The 25,107-nt window shown below is 40.2% G+C and overlaps 1 protein-coding gene across 1 annotated transcript in view; it reads right to left on the bottom strand.

Moving 5' to 3' along the window:
• ABL2 (ABL proto-oncogene 2, non-receptor tyrosine kinase) overlaps positions 1–11,098 on the bottom strand; it is a 67,709-nt gene extending 56,611 nt beyond the window's left edge. The window contains exon 1 of the mRNA XM_025166979.2: positions 10,680–11,098. Within this exon, the coding sequence (XP_025022747.2) occupies positions 10,680–10,908 (229 nt within the window). The 5' untranslated portion in view covers positions 10,909–11,098. The remainder of the gene's footprint in view (positions 1–10,679) is intronic.
• Between the last annotated feature and the right edge of the window lie 14,009 nt (positions 11,099–25,107).

The raw sequence follows: 25,107 nt of genomic DNA, 5'->3' as shown, positions 1-25,107 counted from the left end.
AACAATTCTTGACTTCAGCTTTTCAAATTAAGAATCAGATAACTGTGAAGTCCTAAAATTAACAGGTAAGATTTGACAGACCTTGTGATGGATATCAATTTATGAAACTCATTTCCATGCCAGAGGATGTATGTATGAATGGGACACTGCCTAAAAATGTTGAAACCATACTTAATTTTTGGTACTAAAAGCAAAGGATGCATACAAAATAAATGAGACAATTTGTCACACCTTACTGACCTGGTTCATCCAAAGATGGAGATGGAATCAAAACATGTGATTTGTCTGCAAATGTTGATGCATAATAATTATTAGAGAGAATTCTTCTAATATGAACATTGATTTCTGTTAAACTGTTTGTGCTAATGAATTATCTGTTAGAGTATAAAACAAGCACTGTGAATTCATTTACAAAAAGAAGTCAAGTATATGTATTGTTGGTTATGAGTATATATATAAGAATCATCTGGATAATAGAATGTAGTGGAGAAAAAAGCTGTCCAACAATTTGCCTAATAATTAGCAGAGCGCATCCATGAACACCAACTAGCAGTCAGAAGACACAATGAAAACTCCTTAATCTCACAACACATGGACAGACAACCATAGTTTCAACTGGGAAACTGTCAGCATCTTAGACCAAGCTAAATCCAAATATGTGAGGGAATTCCTGGAAGTTTGGTATTCAGACAAGGCAGCCATCAACAGGCCCATAGAGATAAACAACATCTACATGCTATTCAAGAGACAATAAAAAGGAAAACAAAAGACCAGAACATCTCCTCACCAGTGATCACCCAGATAAGCAAAGATTAACACCAAGATTATCACCAGACTGTGATGGAACGGAATTATGAAGGCCAGGCTCAGGGAGAAAAACATTTTCTTAGCTCACCGGAGGAGCGTGGGAGATACAAGAGGATGAGACTGGCACCTCCCTGAGGAATTCACAATGTTGTGGCTGGCTGACTTGGGAACTGGGGTTTCAGTCTGGGAAGATTCTTGCTAGAGGTTGTAGCTAATAAACATAGCTGAACTGAATTTGCATTGTCTCTTGGAGTTCCTTGGGCTAGGCCTGACACAGACATACAATCAGCAGCAAACAATACCCTAATCAAGGAAGTACCAGAGGGAAAAAATAAAACAAAACCCACACCCCCACCAACACCGGCAGGGCATGCCGCTGTATATAAACAGAGAGCAAACCCCATTCCATTCTAGCACTGAAGATGTTACCTAGCCGGATAATGAAACATTTGCAAGAAAACAACCAAGCTCAGAGAACCCCAAAGACTCCACAATAATTTGCCTTTCAGAAACTAACAGTTATCTTCAGGTTTGACAGGCAGCTTAATGTTTAGATGCAAAAGAGTACACATTCACTGGAAAACTGGAAAAGTCAGGGACTTATGCTGGGAACTATTTTAATGAGTTTAATAAGATGCCACTTAACTCCAACTGACTCTGGGCAGCTCACAATATATTACCATAAAAATCCAATATAAACCAAAACAAGATGGGATCTGGTCACTATAAATAGACATAAACAAAAATAACAAGCACACCCAACAAGGGGCTCCGTCCATCTCAACCCAAAGCCTAGGAGAACAACCAGTTCTTCAACGCTTTACAGAATGCTAACAGGGTGGGAGCCACATGGATTTCAGGGCAAGATCACTTTCCAAAGGGCAAGGGCCTTTTATCAAACTGCAAAAGCTCAAGTGTGAGCATGTAAGTTCAGGTGCAGAGAATACACAACAGTAACTATTGATGTATGGCATGAAACTTCTGGCTTCTCTAGAAATGATCTGCTGTTAGTACTGTATAAGGAATTGAACCTTCTGACTTTACTTGGCCATAGATGTAACTGAACAATATACCATTCAAGAACAATTTCAAATGCAGCTGCCCAAAACCTGTTTTCATTTCTAGTCATTTCTCTTTTGGTGGTGATGGGGAATGATATGTGAAGGAGAAGCTCAAATGTTTGTATTACATTGATACAGGGAATTTTTCAACTGTTACTAATGTGCGCAGCCAATAAAACATTCTCGACTTATACAAAACATCAGCAACATAAGCCTATAAAATTACATAATCTCTAATTATGCTAGCATAAAGTTAAGTGCACTGTTGTCTATAAAGAAGAATTCTAGAGTCATGAGTATCAAGAAATGAAAAATAAGGGAAGTTGTGAGAACAATTCCAGAAAAGCAAAAGAATAACAGAAATGGCCAAACCAAGCATAGCAAAGACTAATTTTCCTGCCACAGCTTGTGTGCTCAAGATTTGGACTGCTGCCTAGCACAATTAAAGCTGTTTAAATGCAAAAACACAGCATGGGTAATGTTCATTATAACAGGGTTTTCCCAAGTGAAAAAAAAATCTCATCTCTAAAGTATTAATTAGATTCAGCCAAGTTGTAACTAAGCTGAAGGGTCACTTCCAAAGAGCCAGGGTGTCTCTGAAGTGATGCTGTGGTCTATTCTTGCAGCAATAGCAGACTTAACAATAAGCTTCCCTCTATCCACTGCAAATTTGTAGTCCTTTTACGACTTACTTTATTTCCTTGCTTGCTTACTTACTATTTAGAGTTATATCCTGACTTTAAGTTAGGAGCTTAAGGTAGAGTACATTGCACTCTGTCATGGGGTACATTTAAGGGTTTGAAGGATTTAAGAACAGCGCAAAACAACATTCCAGTTGTTTTTTCCTCTTATTATTCAAACTACTGATAAGCTACATAGCAGAAATAGTTTCATATCCAGCTAAGCTTTGCAAGTATGAATTACAGCTTCTGACTGTTCTGCATTCATATGAACAGGTTGTCCCTCCCCTTCTGCAGATATAACAATTTATCAAAAGTACAAGTGAGAGCATTTTTTCTGAACTCCAACTTTCAGTTCTAATCAACCTAGGCAGTTTAGATATGTACCTGTGTCCAATTTATTATGTAAGTTTAATAAACGTGTGCTTGAAATCTATCCATATTTACCCTTCCTAAATTATAGAAAGGTTTACAAGTATTAGTGGCAAGACTTCCTCTTTCTCTAGTTCAGTTAGACCAATCAGCAGCGGGCCTTGATCTAGTTAGTGATCCTTTGGTGATCTCATCTTGCATCATTTCAACCTCATCGAGGAAAGTCCTACACTGATCCTCTTCCTCTTCAGCATTTTTCCCAGGATTGTGCCCTTGAACACTCTGTAGATTTCAGACCATCTATGAATTAACAAGCATTCAGCAGTGCAAACACTGCCTAATCTATTTTAGGATCCCTAGTCACCCTTTTTCTGGACTGAAACCAGCAATTTATCTTCAACGGCCACTGTGAACTGTATCCACATTAACCATGTGAGCTGCCAACCAAGACTTCCACTTCCAACCTTCTTCTTCCCAAAGTCCTCCTGGATATTTTAGACTCCCTCCCTTCTGCCCCTCCATATCTGCCACCCCTCCTTTTCCTATGAGAACTATTACCTATCAGAATCTAAACTAATATCTATTCTCAGCTCCTTATCAGCAAAGCGAATACAGTAAATAAGTAATCTTTATTCAGTCAATGACCAACACAAAATAAACCAAGACAAAGAGAAGTGGAAAATACAAAGCAACAACCAAGGCCCTAAAACATCTCAAGCCAGAGAGAGAAGTAGCACAATAGCATATTATGACACCAAAGTGTATCTCTAAGAACAGAGTAATTCTCAAGAACTTAGTATTTTTAACATTAAAACTATAATCTAAAAGACTAAAGCACAGTGAAACTAAAACCATTACAAGATAACAGTATAACTATAACCTATAAAACTACAGTGCTATGGAACTGAAAAAAGTCAATAAAATTATCCCTGTACCAGTTTTTGCCTTATTTCCATCGCTGCAACACAAAGCATAGCTACTGAGAGAAAGAGAGATGGTTCAAATCTTCTAAAAGAAACTTCACAAGGTCCAATCTTCCCACTTGTTTGCATAATACAGGTAAAATAAGATTGGTCCAAATGGGACAAAGTGAATACAAACTGTTTTGTTTGGATATCTGCATGGATATGTGAAAAGCCAGTGAGAAGCTGTTGCGAAGAATGTGCCCATTACATACTCTCGTTTCCCCAGAATGACATCTTTGTGAGATGGGCAGAGAGGTATATTGAAGAGATTTGCACTAAATCTTTAAACTGAAAGCTTATTTACTAAGTTAAAACATTTTTGTACATTAACACATTAAAAAGCTATTATATTAATTTCAGTAGTTGTTTTTTTTTTTAACTAACTCTTAGCAGCTGTGGCCTGGGCTATAAATCTTAAGAGATAGGTATATATTTATATATACATACATACATACGTACATATTCTCCATATATTTGCTGAATGTTGATGTACCAACAAGGCACACATAAACAATACTGATTAGCACTATATAGCAAGGTTTTCTGCTTTATGCAGGATAATACTTCAATTCCACAACTATATGCAGTCACACTCATAAGACACACAGACAATCTGTGTTGGGACAATTCTTTCCCAACCCAGGAAAGTTGACCAAGACTCAAAGGGATTTTCACCACCCTTACAAAATATATTTCCCCAACAGTGAATGTCTAAAAAACTTGTACTATTAAGGCTTATCTCATTTGCAGCCTTCTTTCCAATGTCCCACATGATCATACTATGGCAATGCTTCTGATCAATTTAAAAATACAGTGGTACCTCGGGTTACAAACACCCCTGCTTACGAACTTTTCGGGTTACGACCAGCTCTGGCCGCAAAAATGTACCTCGGTTTGCGAACTCCGCCTCGGGGTAAGAACCGGATCCGCGGTCATTTTCCGCCGTGCCACGTGGTCTGCGGCCATTTTCCGCCCGTGCCACGTGGTCCGTGGCCATTTTTCTGCCCGTGCCACGTGGTCCACGGCCATTTTCCGCCCATGCCACATGGTCCGCGGCCATTTTTCCGCCCGTGCCACGTGGTCCGCGGCTGTTTTTCCGCCTGTGCCACGCGGTCCGCGGCCGTTTTTCCGCCCTGCTGCGCAGTCCACGGCCGTTTTTCCGCCCTGCCGCGCGGTCCGCGGCCGTTTTTCCGCCTTTGACATGTGGTCCGTGGACGCCAGAACAGATTAACAGTAATTACATTGAACCTTATGGGAAAATTTGCTTCGGGTTGCGAACAAATCGGGTTGCGACCAGAGTCACGGAACGGATTAAATTCGTAACCCGAGGTACCACTGTAATAGTTCTGAGTAGCATTGAACATAAATAAGAAAAGCAATTCCTCTTTCTAATGAACAGAACCTGATGATCAAAAAGGATACTGGAAATTCTGTTTTTTACCTAGGTCATGCCAGTGTTTATAAGAGGAAAAAGAAGCACATACATATTCTAAAGATACAAATTACTAGTAAGAATTAAGGAAAAACAGAGACATTGAATAAAATATTAAACATTACTTTTAACTGCATAAAATATATCCTAGTTGACATACTTTTGATATAGCCTATGAAGTTCTAAAGGCTCAAATCTAACAAACGCTAGGACTGAAAGAGACTGGAATAAATGATATGTCAAAGTTGGTCCCAAGCATCAACCAAGATGTGCTTAGAATGTGAGTCTTGAGGAAAAAAATATGTGGGCACTGATTGTAAGGCCTAGGTACAGTCAGGCTTATGTACCAGCCACAAGGATCCTAAGAAAACTTTCACAGACCTGGAAATCTCAATAAAAATACCCCTACAGGAATAAGAAAATGGATCTAAATAAAACCACAAAGAGCAGAAGGCCACAAACTTTAACAGGAAAACAAAAGACAGAGAACAAGAAATTGAAGATATGAGGAAAAAAAGGAACAGAGGCACCTAATATAAATGGCAGGGTATTAACCTGAAAATAGCAGTCAAATACAAAGCAGAATTACAGACCTTCATTAATCTTACCTCCAACAAAGTCAGCAGAAGATTGGATAGGTATATTTTCATAAGAAGAACCCAAAGTCAAGATGAGCAAATAGTCATGCTCTTCAAAAGCAGGCTCCTAAGGCAAGTGGTTTCTAACACTATGAAGTAGCATACAGTACTCTTTTAGTCTACAGTGAATATAATAATTTAATTTAAAATCAGTAAGGCATGAAAACCAGCTGGGTTACTTTGGGCCAGTCACTCTCAGCCCAACTCACCTCACAGGGTTGTTGTTGAGGGGAAAATAGGAGGAAGGAGTATTAGGTATGTTCGCCACCTTGAATTTTTTATAAATATAATAAAGGCAGGATTAAAAAATCTAAAAAAAAATAACAGCTTCCAACAACAGTAATGACAGAGAGGAGGTACAGAGTAGAAGAGGGTAAAAAGAATTAGCTAAAAAAATGAATATTCCAACTCACAAAGTTTGTTTCTTACTCCTGTGCAATAAAACAATATTATTGCTCATTTCAAATATCTTCAAGAAAATCAATAATGGAAGAAGTATAAAACATTCAGTTACTAAAATCGAACCATATATTGTTACTTATATATTTTTAATAGCTGGTTAACAATCCCATCTTACCAATGGGACTATAGTTGTGGGGAGAGAAGCAAACTAGAGTTCCAACTCCATGTTAGAAAATATATGTTCATGCAAAGGTTTATTCCAATTCCAAGTTAGAAAGGTCTGGACCAGTACCATAATAACTACTACATGGATTAACTAAATGTCACAAAACAATAATCTGTAGTTGGTCTTGATGAAAAATGTATACCAATTTATATAATCTCAAAAAAGACTTCAAAAACAAGTACAATAGTGATAATACTAAAATTGTTACCAAATCAATTTTCTGTCATAGACAAATAGAACTGTCTATATTTTTTAATAAATTCCTATGGAAAAGATTTGAAAAGCAATTCCAAGTTACCAACAACGTTTTCTGGTTCTGGATACTATGAGTTTGTCATGAGCACTGTTTCCTTGTTGTACTGTAGCAGATAAGAATTTGTTTCCACATCTGTAATTTGATTTCAACAACCTTCAGAATGAGATTGGGAGAATAAGCAGCAAACCAGAAGCCTGACAGGTTTCAAGTTAGTGATTACTTTCCTCTCTGCTACAGCCTGAACAATTTTGAAAAGAAGTTTTCAAAATTGTTCAGGCTGTAGAACCTGTTAGCTAAAAAAAAAAAAAAAAAAAAAAATCTCCCAGAACCCCTATCTAGAGACAAAGCTCTAATGAGAGGAAATTGGCTGTGCTGAGTGATTTTTTTTTTTTTTTTGCCCTTAGTCTCTCATGGAACCTCATCAACTTCTCACAGAACCCTAGGATTCCACAAAACAATTTGAAAACCTGAGGGAGGATGGATTCTAGAGTATATCAATGGAATGGGTACTGCCTCCAGAGTGAACAGTGAGCTAAAGGTAGGACTGAGGGGGCTCCTGAAATTCAGCATGACAAAGCTTGCTATTGAGAAAAACAGTAAAAAGAAAGGGGTCAAAATGACTAACTGGTATATGAAGTATACCATACCATTCACCAGTAAGCCTAACATTAATCTTTCTAATGTGGGTTTATAATTTGAATTTTGTGGTGTTCCACCTGGCCAGTGCTCATCTTTAAGAAAAGGAAACTGGAGCAGGGAAGACAAAAGCTATAAAGTCTTCAATTGCTAGCTAGTTTTAGGGAAATGTTTTGTAGAACCTAACTAGGGCTTAAATCCTGAGAACTTCTTTCTCTGTCATGACTGCTTTCAAAAAACCAAGTGAGGACATTTTCTCTGCTTTCCAATCATAGGCTCAAATGCACTTTCTGACTCCCAATCCTACAACTTATTCAATGATCAACTGGAGGAGGATGTCATAAATAAATGGCTACATCTCCTCTTATTTACCAAGATTTGTTTCTGGTTACCAAGCTCTTTGGCAAAGGAGTATTTTCCTTCCTCAACTGAGTGTCATATCCCTCCTCTGAGAGGACTGTCTGTCTTTCTTCAGGCCTTCTGCCAAAAAAAGTTATGCCTGAATTCTGAATTCTATTAAATTAGATCTTTTGCCTTACTTATCATGCTGAAAAAATAGTGCCTGTGAGCAGCACAGAGAGATCTGAACTGCTATCTGGTGGAGATAGTAGTAAGACCATTGCTGGTCTTGGGAAGGAAGACCATTGCTGGTCATGGGAAGGAATTAAAGGGAACACTATGTTAACACTTGTATGGGTTGTGATGCAAGAAGATACATTATGAGCATGTCCACATTATTGTGAGTTAAGTGGCTCTCTCCATACAAGGAGAGCGCCACCAATATCATTTCTTATTAGTAAGGTTATAACAATATTTCCATGAATTCTCTCCCAGTGACTGTATTATATGGTTTTTGATTGTTTTAACGTTTTTGTAATGCTTGCATGGTTGTTTTATTTTTTGTTTTTTTGGCATTGTTTATGTTTTAACTGTAAGCTTCCCAGAGTCATGAATGTGAGATGGGCAGCTATATAAATTGAATATACAAATCAATATATCTACATTTAGTGCCCTTTTGGATTTCTCAATGGTGTGCTTTCGCTTTCCACACTACTCAGGTAGAGGACATGGAAGCCATATTGATAGCATAATACACCCAGCACAACTGGAATGTAGTCATCATAAAAGAACAAGAGTGCAGAAGAAACCATTCATTTTTCTTCCCTTGATGCACCAATAAAATTAAATACCATTGGACCTGCCACCTACCAGTTATCGTCTCTATTAATTTTCTAGAAAACGTGGGTATCATAAAACTTTCTCATTAATGCTCATTTTTTCCTACAATGTATATCCATATAACCTGTGTATTCTACTCTCTTTTCATATAAAAAGAAAAGAGTAATGGTGGAGCAAGTATAACTGGCTAGCATATCACACATACATAGTGCGTTCCTAGAACAAGTTGTACACTTGAGGTTCCACAGCTCAAGGAATCTAGGAAAATGGGTTTTCTGAAGGCAGAAAGCTTAAAAGCCCCTGTTGTAAATTTGAAAACTTCTCTATCTGCCCACAGCAAATATATAAGCTCATATCATTTCCCTTTGTCTTCAAGCTGAACATGAATAAGCATCACTCCTAGAATCTCAAATTACAAAAAATACATAACAGGTACACAATAACTACTTCAAATTATCAAATACCATACAAGATTGCAAATCACCCTGTGATATTTAGCTGAATAAATACTATTTGGCCAATTCCAGATTAGATACAAGATACAATATAACTAATATGTTGGTGATAGGTGCCTATTTGGGCTTTCTATAAAAGCCACATAGACTTCCAACCACAGTAAAGCTGTATGTGACCCTAGAACATAATATTGCACAGTTCTATTATCTTATATAATGTCTTTCACAACACCATAGGAGAACAAGAGTGACAGAAGAAACCCTTTGTGTTCTCTTACCTTGCTGTACCAATAAGGTCTAAAAGCACTGGACCGCCCACCTTCCTAACCGCACAGCCTTCCCGTTAGTGATAAGATGCTAACTTTCTCCCAAGAGAGCACAAACTCTAATTTCCCTTCTGTCCTCATCAATGCCAGTAAAAGTCATAATGAAACAGACTGTTAACCTAAGAAGAGTAGAAACATCATTGCAATACATCCAAAGAATGCAAAAAGGAAATATGATAAACAATGACTATCACAAAACTAGATAAAAAATAAAAGAATCTTTGGGGCACTTTCTGGGCTATATGACAGGAAAACTGTATTACAGCACTTTGTGACACGCATCTTACCAAGATTACTAATATATTAAGAGCATTTTAAATGGGACCTTGTGACAGAAAAGAAAAAGCCAATAGGATATCAGTGAAGAAGTGGAGACAGGATACGTTAATTTCATTGTGACCACAGAAATTAACAAATAAGGAAAGCAATATTCATAATGCAAGGATCTCATATGGACTACATTCAGACTGCAAACAAAGCACTGTTTGTTGAAAAGGTCTAAAACATCCCATGAGTACAACCATTAACAAACATCACCCAAAGGGTTGTAAGCCTATACAGTACCATATGCTACTAACATATAAACAAACAGTACAATTATCAGTATATACACCTGGAAAGTCAGCCAAAGAAAGTTATGCTTATGAAAAATACTGCATACGTTTCATATCCTGATGGGGTAGCCATGTTGTGTGTTACAGTAAGAATGTCCTCAGACACTTAGAAAATCAACCCATTTATAGGGTCATGCACTTTCATATACTGAAATCTCTTTATGAAATGCACGAAGCTGTTTCTTAAATATTCATCAGTGAACTAAAAAAACAGGGCTTTGAACAAACACAATACACTTCATTGAAAGTGGTTGCTATTGTCACCTGTGTGCCTAAACTGGAATCCCCAAACCTATGATTTACCTATTAATATCAGCTACTGAGGAGGCACAAGAAGGGTGCTACCTACTTGGATGCTTCCCAAAGAGTTCTAGCCGGCCACTGTTGGAGGCAGCACACCAGATGAAGCAAACCTTTGTCTACTGTCGAAAAACAGCTCGTCACCTTTTTAAGGCGAGGGGAAGAGACACCAGCCCTGCCTCAATGGCGCTCCTAAAGACATGACCCCCCATCCTAGCCTCCGCTTTTGTGCCACACCCACTCGCCTCCAGCATCTGCCGCAACCCACTCTCTCGCTTTCCCTCCCTCCCTCCTTCCTTCCTTCCCGCCCCAGCCCTCTTCCCACCTTACCGTGCTGGGTGAAAATATTGAAGCCGCTTTCGGCAGCTCGCGGAGCGGCCGCTTCTCGCCTCCGGCTGGCAGGCCTACTCCCGCTGCTATTACTCCCCCGAAGCCCCCTGGGTTGGGACTGTGGCTGGGAAAGAGGCAGCTGCTGCTGCTGCTGCGGCGGCGGCGGCGGCGGCTGATGTTGAAGCGCAGCGGCACCCGGCTCGCCGACGCGGCCCACCTGCTGACCCATCCCCGCTCTCCTCCCGTTCTGGGCCCCCGCCAGAGCCCTCCGCCTCCTCCTCCTGCTCACATGCCGCCCCCTACCCCGCTTTAGGAGCCGCACCCGGCGCTTCCCAGAGCTGCTCTGCCTCCTTCTCCCTCACCGCCGTTCTTCGGACAGGCCGTCACGGACTCGCCCCCTCAACCCCCGCAGCCGCCATCTTAACCACCGAGCTTGGGGGAAAGGACAGAACGACTCCCTCTCGCCCACTCTTCCCACCTCCGGTCCTCCAGGGACGTCGGTAGCTCCTCCTGGCCCCGCCTCGTGTACGCCTGCAGCACCTCCCCGAATCGCCCGCAAACGGGTTGCCGAGGCTGGTCCCGCCCATTCCTTGCACGCCTCGAGCTTCGTGCCCTTTCTTTGCCAGCTCGCGGGGAAAGGGAAGAAACGGCACTTAAGCTGATACATCAGAAGGATCAGATGAAAGAGATAAATGCAGGCAGGCTATTTCTCAGTACGCAATATCCCACAGTAAATATATTAATCATTATTACTCTGTTCTCTCAAATGTAGGGTCGAGAAGTAAATTTCAATTAATTACTGCATTTGCACAATCAATTAATTATTTACTGAGAGAAATCTGTCCAGGGCACAGAGAGGAAATGCTTTAGTAAAAGCGTTTCATTTTGATTGAGGGAACTAGTCAGAATTGGTAGAGATAAAAGTAATTTTTAGGGGAAAAAATGGTTATAGCTTTTTTTTAAAAAATTGTTCTATTAAATACAGGGTGTCCTCACTTAGCGACCACAGTTGGGACCAGCAACTTGGTTGCTAAGCACTGTGGTCGCTAAATAGAAAATCATGTGACCCTGACAGGCTTAGGACCTTACTTCCCCTTCAGTTGTTAGGCAAAACATCACATGACCTCAACTTGTGATTTTACTTCTGCCTTCTCTATTAACTCTGCTTGTCACAAGCCATTTATGAGGCACATGAATGGCAACCTCATGACCGGGGGACGCTGTGATGGTTGTAAATGCGAGGATTGGTCGCAAAGCTATTTTTTTTACACCATAATAACTACAAGTGGTCGCTAAATGAAGCATTCAGTAAGCGAGGATCTCCTGTAAAAGCAATTTAAAACAATATATATCAAAGAAATGGTAAAAGGTTAGAAAACTATTCTTAATTGTAGGGTTCTATAAAGCTCCCTGCTGATGTAATTAAAGTAACCTTAAGTTAAACGTTAAGTTTCAGTGTTTTGAGAATGTGAAATCTGAATGCTAAAAGATAAATTGATGATGATGACAAAATATCATTGACTCATGTTGTCTCATGATGGTGTACAATAAAAAGCAATATGAAGTTAATACAAATATTAAAATAATGATAATTAAACAATAATCATTAAAATCACAGTAAGTGGGGTTTTTTTTAAGTGTTTGATACCAACAAGAGGGCCAGTTTCCTCAGTTCTGGAATGCATTTCAGAGACCACAGACAACTATTGAGAAGGTTCAATTCTGAGTCACTGGTTTGAAGTCAGAGCACCAAAAACACAGTGACAAAAACTATCTGCCCTCACATGGAGAAAAAAATTGCCAAAAATGGGTAAAGGATGACATCATTGACTTGACACAAGAAAAAATATAGTTAACCTTGCAGTTCCAACAAAGGTGAAAGAGCTGACAAAACAAATTGACAAAAAGCTGAAAAGTGGAAAGGAGATCTTTTAGGATCGGTGGAGGCAACAAATGGGTGTGGTGGTTAATGGACACTCTATTCAACCTTGGAAGCACTTTCAGACCGGCGCAGCTGCCCCAGCCCAACCATCAATATTGCGACAAGTTGAGTTGTTAAAACAACCAAAGTGTTATAATGCCGGAAACACCATTTTGATTTAATTTTAAATTGTGACCCACCAGGAGTATTAGATCAGGAACTAGATAATCCAGGGCCACCCCTAATATTGTATGTGAAACCAAGCCAAGCAAAACAGGTTTCTGCAGCAATGACAAAGCTGCAGGACTGACCAAGTTGTTGTGGAGTTGCTGAAGGCTTGTGGGGGGGGGGGTATAGTAGCTGATTATATTCCTAGGCTGTCCTCAGCAGTATGGAAAGTAGAATGGAAATTTGCTTTTGTGCCCATGTTTAAAAAGGGTGATACTGTAAGACAGTGTGAAAACTATCACAGAATCAACCCCCTGTCTGTATAGTAGTCAGAAATGTCCTTGTGCAGGTTATCAAGCACTTCTACACCCAACGACAGAATCTTTCATCCAGAAAGAGCAATGTGGCTTTAGACTGGGCCATAGTAGTGTGGATCAGATTTTCAGTCAGGCAAGTAATTGAGCATAAAGATTAAGGAAGGCAAACTATTGCTGTCTTGATTGATTTCAAGAGTGCCTCTGACAGCGTTCACCAGGAGTCCACATGGAAAGCTCTTTGTGATCTGCATATTCAGCAAAATCATCTGAGTTCATTGCTGCCTCTTATGATGGCAGGGTTAAAGTGCATGATGACAAAATCAGTTCCTTCACAAAGCACAAATGAGAAAAGAGTGTATACCATCATTATTGTTCAATGTGTCAATAGACTGGATAATGGAGAAAAGTCTGGGAGTGTAGGAATTCAATGTGTGGAGGAGTTCAAGTTCACAAATGCAGCATAGGCTGATGATACTGTTTTCATAGAGAAATCAGAACTAAAAGCACAGCAGAGGAAGTTGGATTATGAATAAATGCAAAAAAGATCAAGGCTGTATCAACAGGTGAGTCAGTTGAGCAGGTAGATGAGTTCAAATACCTAGGTTCTTTGATTTCTGCATCAATAGTTGCAAAAGCTACTGATAGTGATACAAGAGTTAGTAGTACTCAAGCAACTTTCACCAGCCTACGGTGGTGCCTCTGGAAGAAGAAAAACATCAGCCTGAAAATGAAGATTTGAATATTCGATGCAGCCATCATGCCAGCCTTTCTCTAAGCAGTGGAAACATGGACATTCTTTGCTCAGGAACTGTGAGACCTGGAGGTGTTTCACACATACACAAGTAGGCAAGTACAAATACACACATGTTCCTCTCCCTCCTGCAGAAATAATAAAAAAAGAAAAACAAGACTGATGGTAATACATGGCCAAGAAAAAGAGAGAAACTTGGTTTAGGCATTACCAAAGGGTTGAATTACCAGGTAAACAGCTTCTCCAAGTTACCAGCTAACCTTCAGAGGCATCTGGGCTGTGTTGTTGTGATTTCTGCAACCATTGCACTCTTATTCATTCCTTTATTTTCAACAGCTTCTGTTCTTATCAGCAAATGTAAAATGAGCACCTTACCCTCCAGCAGGTAATTATTTAGGGGGAAAAAATCCTGTAAGGTAAATACAGTATGCTCACTTATTTAACTTGATATATCACCAATTTCTAAGGCTCTTATCTGATGAAAGGGAGCCGCAGCTCATGAAAGCTTACACCTTTTAATAAAACTTGTTAGTCAAAAAGGTGCCACCAGACTCGTTCTGATTTTAAGTCTCTCAGAAATGTATAATAAAAAAATTAAAAAATTAATGTATGAAAACAAATAGCAAAGAAAACAAAAAAAGAAAGCAAGTACAATTAATCATTTACAAATTAAATTCAGCAGTTAAAATCCTCTCGTTTTTAAGAGATGTGTTTTTAAAAAAACTAGGCTGCTGAACTCTATAGGTAGTGTATTCCATTCCTTCCATGGGATTCTATAATAGAGAGTTCGTGTCACACAGCCATACAAGTTCGTGTGTAAGTGTGAAGGCTCAAATAGATGCATTCAGTATTTGAAAGTACCTGATTAAAACCTAAAAAAAGGCTTGTAATCTGTTAAGATTTTTATCACTATTATTTTTTGCCTTTATGTCTTGACTCCTGGCAACTACCTGGACAAGTCCATGCAGTTTTCTTGGCAAGATTTTCAAAAGCAGTTTGCCATCTTCCTAGGGCTGAGAAGAAATCATTTGCCCAATGTCACCCAAGATGTTGGTAATATCTGTCCAAGAGTGATAAGGATCAAAAGACGATTGATGGTGTGTTGTTTTCCTTTCCATTTTCTTTCGTGTCACTGCCCTGGTCATCAGAGTTTATTGGGGTAATACCCCTGGAGAAAAAAGTCATAATTCTTGACTGTTTTTGAGATTTAATGTACACATCAATATCTTCAGTTACTGGGCATAGCCCCTTTTGTTTACAGCCATCTGTAGTGAGGACCATTGTTTTAGTACCTGAGCCTTTCCTCCATCAGCTCAGTTTATAAACAGCTTTCAGTAAGTGCTTACAGAAGCTCTACAAAGAAGGGGCTATTACATTAAGAGTACAGTTTGAAATGACAAATTCTCTCTCTATAATATCCCTCAAACACTAGTTTAGAGTTTAGTCTAGTTTAGATAGCAAATTTTACAACCTTCCAATTTCTTTATGTTCAGTTGCAATCTTCAGATAGAGTGTTAAAGCCCACACATTTTGGTATAACCTTCAGGATGTCGATACAGTACTTTATTTATTTATTTATTTATTTATTTATTTATTTTCAGATTTAACTAGATTTATTTCCAGGGGTTTCAGATAATTTACAAGACTTTCTATTTCTTTTACTCCTCCCTCTGAGCAATCCAAAATAAAGTTTCATAAATAATTTACTTTAGAGATTATGCTCCAAAAGAGGGTAAATATAAAATTTAAGAGTCAAAAGCTTATATAAACTCTGGCTGTCTCATCTTCCACATCCCCACCCCACCCCACCCCACCCCATTGTCACCCAAGTGGCTTTCACACCTTTTTTTTTTTGTCTGCCCTCAGTCATTACTGACCCTGCAGTGACTGCTTGGACAAGTCCTTGCAGTTTTCAAGGCAATTGTTTCGGAAGTGGTTTGCCAGAGCCTCCTTCCTAGAGCAGAGCCTAGCTGGTGAGCGCAGGAGGCGGGGTTTCCATTGCTTGACTAAAACTCGTGGTCTCCTAGTTTTTATTTAGTCACTACACCAGCCTGACTCTCTGGTTAAGATTTTAGCAGTAATAAAGTATTTTCAAAATAGAGATTGTAGAGTTGTCATGGAAGTGGTTAAATTCAAGGCAAATATATCACTGTCCCTACATGTTAAGAAATAGTGGGAAACAGTGAGCTTTTACATGGACTCACAATCAAGGAATAAAAAACAGATTTGGGAACAATTCAAAGTAGATATTCTGAAGATGAATGTAACAGAAAGAATTAATCTCCAACATGATTTCCATTAGCAAGGGGTACATGTTCCAGATTTGTAGAAGCTCTAGGTGGTTTGGGTGGTTTGACAGAACGAGGTGGCGATACTGAATCAAGGGAGGTCTTCCAGTTTCAGTAACTTTGGTGGCTTAACTGCAGTCCTCATAGGAAAACTGGTTTATCCAAAATTTAAAATCAGTTACTGCAAAGCTTAATTCATCTAACTCACAACACACATTGTGCCAGATGCTATATCAGCAAATATAGAAACAGGCTCTGGAAGCATTTGGGCCTCTACATAATCATTGCCCATGAAAATATAATTACAATATTATGAAATTGCTTTGTTTTGATACATCTAGCTGACCTACAGCAATGAGATACATTACAGCTGAACTGGCTCATGTACATGCATTCAATAAAAATGGATGTTCCCAAAGTTTTCTGACTTTCATTCATTTATTTTTCAGGGTAAAAAGTTCTGGACAATTATACTTGGCTGGGGAAAAGAATAGGAATTGCTGATGACTAGCCCACCCATTAAAGAAGTTTTTATAGCAATAATTTGTGATATTACAATGCTTAATCTTCTTAGGCAGTGGGTACCATCGCATTATTTTGCATGATACTGCATGTGCAAAAGTAAAAATAAAAACAATAAATTAAAAGTAATCCAAATAGCATGAGATTTCATGTGAAAACAGAAAGATCTTCTAAGATTTGCTTTATTGTAAGATTATAAAACTTGTTTTTTAAAAAAACTTAAGTTTTTAATAATATACGTACAGTATTTATTTTGAAGACAATTGGTTTTATCTAATAGAACTGTCAACACCATTTGTTGGTGCCACTAAAGTGTGTGTGTGTGTGTGTGGGTTTAATATGCAAAAGTTGGTTCATGAATACATTTTGATGGAAGTAGAGCAGCAGAATGAGAAATTAAGTCATTTTATTCATCCCATTCTACTTTTATTTTCACCTCTAGAGATGTTGGTAGATCCTTTTGAATCATAAGTACTGATATCATCAAAAATGGGGGTAATAGAAAGAAATAAGAATTGAACCTACAAACATGACAAACAATCTTGTGGTTAAACTAACAACTCGGCTGAAACAACAAAGTGCTGATCAGGTGTGAAGTTAGGTACTTTCTGACAGCATTTGAAAACAGAACAAATAAAGGGAGATACAAATGTGAAACCAGACAAGACCTAAAATGAATAAAACCTCAAAAACCACTGACAGCCCTAGATGTAGAAAACCCCTAAATTGTCATGGGACCAATACATGTGGTTTGAAGATGTGTTAAGTGTGCATGTGTAACTATGTAACCAATCATGTAATCTCAGATAATGATGCTGTTTTGTTTTTTTTTTAAATATAAAAGATTCATCCTTCCAATACACGGGATCCCTTCTTGGGAAGGGGTCCTCACGTGCTAAGGTACCTTAATAAATGAGTAACTGAGTTTCTCAAGTTCAGTCTTTCATTGGGCTAAAGGTCTGGGCTGAAACCATGATTTGTGGCCAACAGTACCTACTTTCCTAGGCCCAAAATATATTGTACAGTATTGTATTATTGTAACTTTCATAATTCTGGAAACAGCAGTCCAACACATCTGGCACAGCCAGATTGAAAAAGGCTGGTTTAGCTTCTTTAATTAAATACCAGCCTTTTTCACTCTGGCTGTGCCAGATGTGTTGGACTGCTGTTTCCAGAATTATGAAAGTTACAGTCTGATAGGTATCAGGTCATAGAAAATGTGCTTAAATTTATATCATTAAGCATAACCAATACCTTCCTAAAGTGAACTTGTAAACTATGAAATTGGACTTGTCCAATCCGTTCTTCCCTAATCCTCAAACCTCTAGGTTAAACATATGAAGTTAGGGAATTCAGAAGCCTAATTGATTTTGAGGTATTTCCTGTTTCAGAGCATTTCATTGCATTTCTGTAAACTGTATGCTCTATGTTGGTCAAAAGGCATTTTCCTGTGTAAGTAATTGAAGCAAACTGCATGATGGATAATTTTTCCCTAGAATACGGCCTTCTCATTTTCTTTCCACAATAGCTTTCCAAATATCTACAAAGTAGTACCATATTGTACTGTATCAGCTAAAGCCAAAATACTTGAACTTTGGGAACTATTGCTGTGTTTGGCAGCTGTGGCCAATAATGATGTTATCAAGTAGATTAGGAAAGATTAATTTCTCCCAGCCAAATATTTTCATTTCTTTTGAAAAAAAAAGTCTGGCACCTGCTAAAAGCTACTTCTTCCCTGAAACTTTCCTGTAGGAATAGTTCGGTTTTGGCTTTGTTTCTCCTATTTTTCTTTTCAGTTTTTAAATGCCATATGTCTTTTTCATACTCTTTTAATTCATTGTTTGTATTATATATTTTCATTTTAATTTATTATAATATTAATTCATTATAAACCACTTTGAGATTTATAATGGAAAGGAGTATGCAAATATCATGCTATTGTCTCTTACAAAAATGCTGAACATTATTTTTCTAATTTCTATTACTACCATGCACTTGAGCTATACAAAGAATTGAAAAACCTGATTTGCATCACTGTTTGCACAATAAAAATAAAAAAGTTCTGAAAGTGAGAAAGTCTGCCCCTTCAATAATAGGAACAAAAAAGCAGATACATTTGCAAAAATTATTCTATTTTTCATAAAAAGTGGACTTCTGGGGAAGAAATGGCACATTGAAGATGGCTGCGCTAAAAGCGGAGCTGATGACTACGGTGGAATGAAGAGCCAGCAAGTAGACTGGCTCTTCGTAATTCTTCTCTGGATAAGAAGAAGACCTGAGATCGCCCACAAGTGTTCCATACAGTTGCTCCTCACAAGGAAACCACAAGACAGCAGTCTCTGGTGGATTCAGAGTTCTGAGAGACAAGGGAATAGCTATCTTGCTCAACCCATGGTTGGCGCCCTTAAGGACACTGGGTTTGCATACTTCCTTTTCTAATCACTTTCAGAAATTACTTGTTAACTGCTTTTCTGATATTGGGAACCTTTGGATCAGTAAGTTTTACAGCACCAGGTGAGTTTCCTTCAATCCTTAGCAAAAAAGTTTTAAATACGGTACAAATATAAGGACTTTTTTTTTCTGGAGTAAACAACAAAAGAGTGATTAAAACTTTGATTTTAGAAAGTTACAAATGGACTAAGGGTCCAGATAAATTTGAAATAAGATTTTGGAATTAATTATAAGAATCCTTCCTGTGAGAAAATACTTTTGTTCTGAATTCTTTAAAAAAAAAACCTGATAGGATGGGAGTTTGAAGGTTGGACAGTAGAGGGAACTAGAAGGAACTAAAAATTACAGTTAAAGGAGAAGAACACTTACATTTGACTTACTAATACAGAATGGAACAAAATATTTTACCACTGGACATATTGAAGGATATTTGTGAACAGTGCACCCAGAAGTTAATTTTAAGAGTGTCTGCCTCTATGAATAGACTGTGTTTAAAAGATGTTATAGAAAAGGAACAGGTTTTACCGGACAAGACTGAGATTGATCCAAAAGTGGGTTTAAAAATGATGAGCTACAAGAATGATATGGAAAAAGATGCTACACTGGACATACAAAAGAAACCAGCTGATGTCTTAATAATTAAAAGGAATATACAAATAACAAACCAAGAGAGTAACCTGGATGACCTTCCTAAATTGGATTTATAAAAGAAGCTTGTTAAAGCTTTGAAGAATTTTGTGAGAAGGTACAAAGAAAAAAATGAAAAGAAATAAAATTTTAGGACATTATTTGAAGGGACTAAAGATCAAGATTGTTAAAAGAAAGGAATATAATGTTGGTTTATTTCATCAAGGTAAAAATAGATATGTTATCTCTGATAACCCTTAATGGACTTTTGCTGACATCAGCACTGAAATGACAAGGTTTTAAGAATTTGTTTATAGATAAGAGATGGGATATGGGAAGAAGAGATCATTTGTTTTATTTTAAGAGAAAGTGATAAGTTACTAAAATTGTTTATGTTTGTTGTGATGAAGGGGGAAGTAATTTTTTCATATATTTCTTTTCTTTTTCTTTACTATATTATTTTTTCTTCCTATTCTATTTTTTCTATTTTATTTTTCTTTTCTGACCTTCTATTTTTATTTTTATTTTTTTGTTTGTATTAGTTCTTTATCTTTGTAGTTGTAATTTTTAGTAAAATTACTATAAAAAAAATAAAAAGTGAAATTCCATAGAAGCTGTTATTGCAAACTCCATGAAGGATCAAAAGGCAACTAGCTGTGCAGGAACTCCATCTGTCCCACAGGCTCTTGACCTGTCTCTCAGAAAAATACTCCATTTTAGACCATTATATCACCCACTCTCCTCCTTAATACAGCTGTCAGGGGCACAGAGGCCCAATTTACCTGTGATCCTTGAAAAGCAGCATCTTCAAAGGCAGGTGGGCCCGTATCGCATATAAAGCAAAGAAAGACTCTTATTGACAAAAAGCCATTCCTGCTTACAGAGCCAGACTCTTGAATAAGTGGTTCTCAGCAGGAGTTGTCTGCTGGCATCAGCATCCTGACATCCATGAATGATTTTCATCTTCTGGTTTGGAACTTCAGAAGTGAATGAGGATGAGGGGCAACTTACAGAGGCAGAAGGACAGTAATTCCTCTGTACTGTACATCTGCCTGTCTGGCATATTTCCTCTGAGAATTGTTTTAGAAAGGAGTAATGAGATGCAAAGCGGAACCAATGTAACAGTAGAACGTAGAATGATAACACGCCAGAGGAAACAAAATCTTATTACAGAAGGTGATGCAACAGGATGTTGACTGCTAGATACTGAATGGAACAGATCTATATTTGCCAAAAATGCTAAGCTATTTCATACATGATGGTCTCCAGATTTATGTAGCTCTCAAGTCCAGAAGACTCCTGCACCAACACCAAGACTAACCCAGCTACCTCAGGAAAGGAGAACACTGGGCAATGACATCGGACCTACTAGTAAAGTTTTAGTTCTACCTCAGGTACCCACATTCCTGAACATCCATTCAGATCTAAGAGATAGCATTTGGCTAAAGTGACCTTAAGTTGACCTTGACTCCTGGTGGTTGCAAGCATGGTTTTCTCTTGGCATATTCAGGAATGGTTTGCTGTTATGTTTTCCAGAATATTTTATATCCTAGCGTAGCATATGTGAGGGAGTGAAGTTGGAGTTGCTGTCTGTGCTTGGGATAAGTAGCTGTGGCCAGGCAGAAATGCTTCTTACCCCATTTCCCTAACTCAAACTTTACTCCCAAGCATCCAAGCTGGTGTTCCAGCTGCCTGTGAAAATTGAGCCACACCTTGGCATTTTCAAGGACGTGCTGAGGTCCAGAGGCAGCCTCACCCCTACCTAGGCTCTTAGCTTAGGAAAGAAAATGCTAAGACAGAGTAAGGAGGTGTGTGTGTAGGAGGAAAGGTGATAAGCAAACAGCCTACAGACAGAGAAGCGGAGGCAACCTCTGAAGATCGCAAACAGCTATTGCAAGCAGGCAAGAGGACTACTGACCACAAGCTCTGGTGAGCAGCATATCCTGGTGGGAGTGCTGCCTGGAGCTTGGAGCTTTGCCGGAAGCTCAGTAGCAACTAGAAGAGGAACAACCACACTGAAGCAGTGGCTCATCTCAACTAGTGTAGGAACATTTGGAAAAAGGCAAAAGTTGTATGCCATTTTACAGATTTTATACACATACACACACAATATTAATATAGACTTTATACACTTTATAGACTTTTGCTTGAACTAAATATTAAAGGACTGCGTATTAAAGACGTATTTACTTGGCAATATCACCTTGGAAGTTCTAGAAGGGTGGAGAGCAATAATCTATTGTTGGGGAAGATGTGTGCTGTGTAAGATTTACCCCGTTCGTCTCAGAGAAACTCTCGTGACACATGTGTTCAGCAAAGAAGTTTACTCAAGCGTAATGTAAGTAAGTATAGACAAAGCCGGGATTGGCTTGGTAGAGCTTACATGGTATTTTATAGTTCCCCTGTTCCCGTGCTTTTCCCCGTTGCTTAGTTACAGATTACCCGCAGTAATCCCCCCTCACCCAAATGGCAGATTCAGTCTGGGGCTTTTGTCTTTCTGATTGCCGTCTATGGGTTGTGCTGTTGTTGTCTTTGTTGGTTTCCCTGTTTGCTTGCAAAGCTGGGAGTTCTCAATCGCTCGCTAATGGCTTTGCCTCAGAGTCTCTGCGCGTTCCTTTGTCTACAGCGCTTGAGAGAAGCGCTGATACAAAGTATCCATTTGCGGTTTGAGTTAAGCACTGCCACCTGCCAACAATCAGTTGATTTCACTTCCCCTTTTTCTCTGCTAGCGCCTGGGTGGTGAAATTGACTAGGTGAAGCTGAGCGGTGCCTTCGCTGTGCCATGCCATGCCAGCTGAATCTGACATACCGCCCCCCTGAAGAGAACCCGCCTCCCCTTTACCTTGGTTTCCCAGGCTGCTTCTTGTAAAAGTCCTTGACCAGTTCGGGCGCCCTAATGTGGGACTTGTTTACCCATTCACTGTACGCTCTCGGGAAATGTTTCTATTGCACTAGCAGCTGGATCTGGCCTTTGTATTTCCTGGCGTCCAGGATTTGTTTTACTTCAAAGTGTCTTTCCCCGTCAATCATGATCGGTGCCAGGGCTGGCTCGTCTCTATGCCAGTCGCTGGACAGTCAGTGCGGCTTCAGCAGGCTGCAATGGAAGACCAGATGGACCTTCCCGAGTGCTTTTGGGAGCTTCAGCTTGACAGTCACCGGGTTTATTATCTCGACAATAGGGAAAGGACCCACGAATTTTGGGCTGAGTTTTTTAGATGCTTGATGCGTCTTTAGGTTCTTTGTGGACAGGTACACCTGGTCCCCTACTTTCCACTGCCACTCGGGGAGTCGCTTGCGGTCGGCATATTTTTTGTAGTCCGCTCTGGCTTCCTGCAGCGTCGTTCAGACCGCCTGCCTTGTGGCGTCTATCTGGGCAAACCAAATGTCCAATGAGTTGATCCGGGATGCTGGTTGGGGCAGCTTGGGCATGGCTACGAAGTCTTGCCCAGTTGCCACCTTGAACGGGGTGAAGCCGGTGCTTTTGTGGACTGCATTGTTATATGCTACCTCTGCAAACGGCAGCAGCTCTGCCCAGTCGTCTTGCTGGTAGTCCACATAGCATCATAGGTACTGCTCCAATCCCCCATTAAGACGCTCCGTGGCCCCATGCATCTATGGATGTGCCGCCGAGGAGAGGGCTTGCTGAGTCCCCACTCGCTTCAGGAACTCCTGCCAAAACTGCGTGATGAAGTTCCCCCCCCCGATCGCTCACGACTCACCGGGGGGCACTGTGCAATCGATACACGTGCTGCACAAACATCCGCGCCAGCCTCTCCGCTGTGGGAACTTGCCAAGCCACGAAGTGCGCTTGTTTTGAAAACAAGTCCGTCACTACCCAAATAGCCATCTTCCCCTTGCTCTCGGGTAACTCCACAATAAAATCCATGGCGACTTCTTGCCAAGGGCCTTCTGGCGTTGCTACAGGCTGGAGGAGACCCCGGGGCTTCCCCCTGCTCCCTTTGGCGGTTGCACAAATCGGGCAGCTTCCTGTGGACGCTCCCACGTCCTTCCGAAGGCTCGGCCACCAAAACCGCCTCCGTATTAAATGGAGGGTTTTCACAAACCCGTAATGGCCCACGTTCTTATCATAGGCTCTTTCCATCACCTCCCTTCAGCAACCCCTAGGTACATACAGCTTGCCCTTGTGCCACCACAGTCCCCCATGTCCCATTAAAGAGTCTTTGTTCGCCGCCAACCAAGACTCTTGCTCACCGGCTTCTCAGAAAGTCCGTTGGGGTCCCGGCTCTGCGTTGCTCACCCACTTCCTCGTTTGGCTGCGTGTCACGGCTTTTGTGGCCAGCCGGGTTGCAGGGACAACCAAGTCCACAACCTCCTCCCGCTGGCTGGCGTGTTGGGGCATGCGGGATAGTCCATCCGCTAAGAAGTTCTTTTTCCCCAGGATGTGTTTGAGGTCGAAATTAAATCATCCGAAGTATTGGGACCAGCCCATCTGCTTGAGTGAAAACTTCCGCGGGGTCCTAAGTGCCTCAAGGTTCTTGTGGTCTGTCCACACCTCAAACGGCTGGCTCGCTCCCTCCAGTAGGTATCTCCAGTTGGACAGGGCCCATTTTATAGCGAATGCCTCCTTCTCCCACACCATCCACTGCGTTTCTGTCTCGGTGAACTTTTGTGAGGCGTAGGTGCACGGGTGGTGGGCTTCCTCAGGTCTGGGCTGTAGAAGGACCACTCCTATCGCCACATCACAGGCATCCACCTGGATGATGAACCGCCAGTCCGGATCGGAGTGACGCAGGATGGGCTTTATTGTGAACCTTCATTTTAGGTCCCTGAATGCCTCTTGACATTCCGGGGTCCATGCGAGGGGCATGCTGGGTTTGGGGGTTTTGTCGCTGCCCCGAGTCTTAAGTAAGTCCGTTAATGGTAGGGCGACTTGAGTGAAGTTTGGAATGAACTACTGGTAGAAGTTAGCGAACCCCAAGAAGCTTTGGAGCTACCTCCAGGTCTGCGGCACTTCCCACCCCAGTATATCCTTTACTTTCACTGGGTCCATCTCCACACCCCTGCTGGATATTCGATACCCAAGGTAGTCCAGTTGCTCTCGATGGAACTTGCACTTCGAGAGCTTGGCGTACAGCTGCACTTTTAACAGTCTTTGGAGCACAGTGCGCACTAGTTTCACGTGCTCAGTCAGGGTCTCAGAGTATATTAGGATGTCGTCCAGGTAGACAAGGACACCCCGGTAGAGAAGAACATGCAGCACCTAATTTATTAATTGCATGAACACCCCCAGGGCTCCTTTTAACCCGAACGGCATCACGCAGAACTGGAAACTGCTGACCAGGCAATTGAAAGCAGTTTTCCATTCATGCCCCGCGCGTATCCGGACCCTGAAGTATGCGTCTCACAAGTCCAGTTTTGTGAA

This window comes from Python bivittatus, unplaced genomic scaffold, assembly GCF_059951505.1.
Source record: "Python bivittatus isolate LINGU-HERP-01145 unplaced genomic scaffold, Pbiv_v1 ctg000700_np1212, whole genome shotgun sequence".
In the NCBI taxonomy this organism is placed as follows: domain Eukaryota; kingdom Metazoa; phylum Chordata; class Lepidosauria; order Squamata; family Pythonidae; genus Python; species Python bivittatus.
The sequence above is the reverse complement of the archived record's forward strand: the minus strand, read 5'-3'. Positions and strand labels throughout refer to the sequence as shown.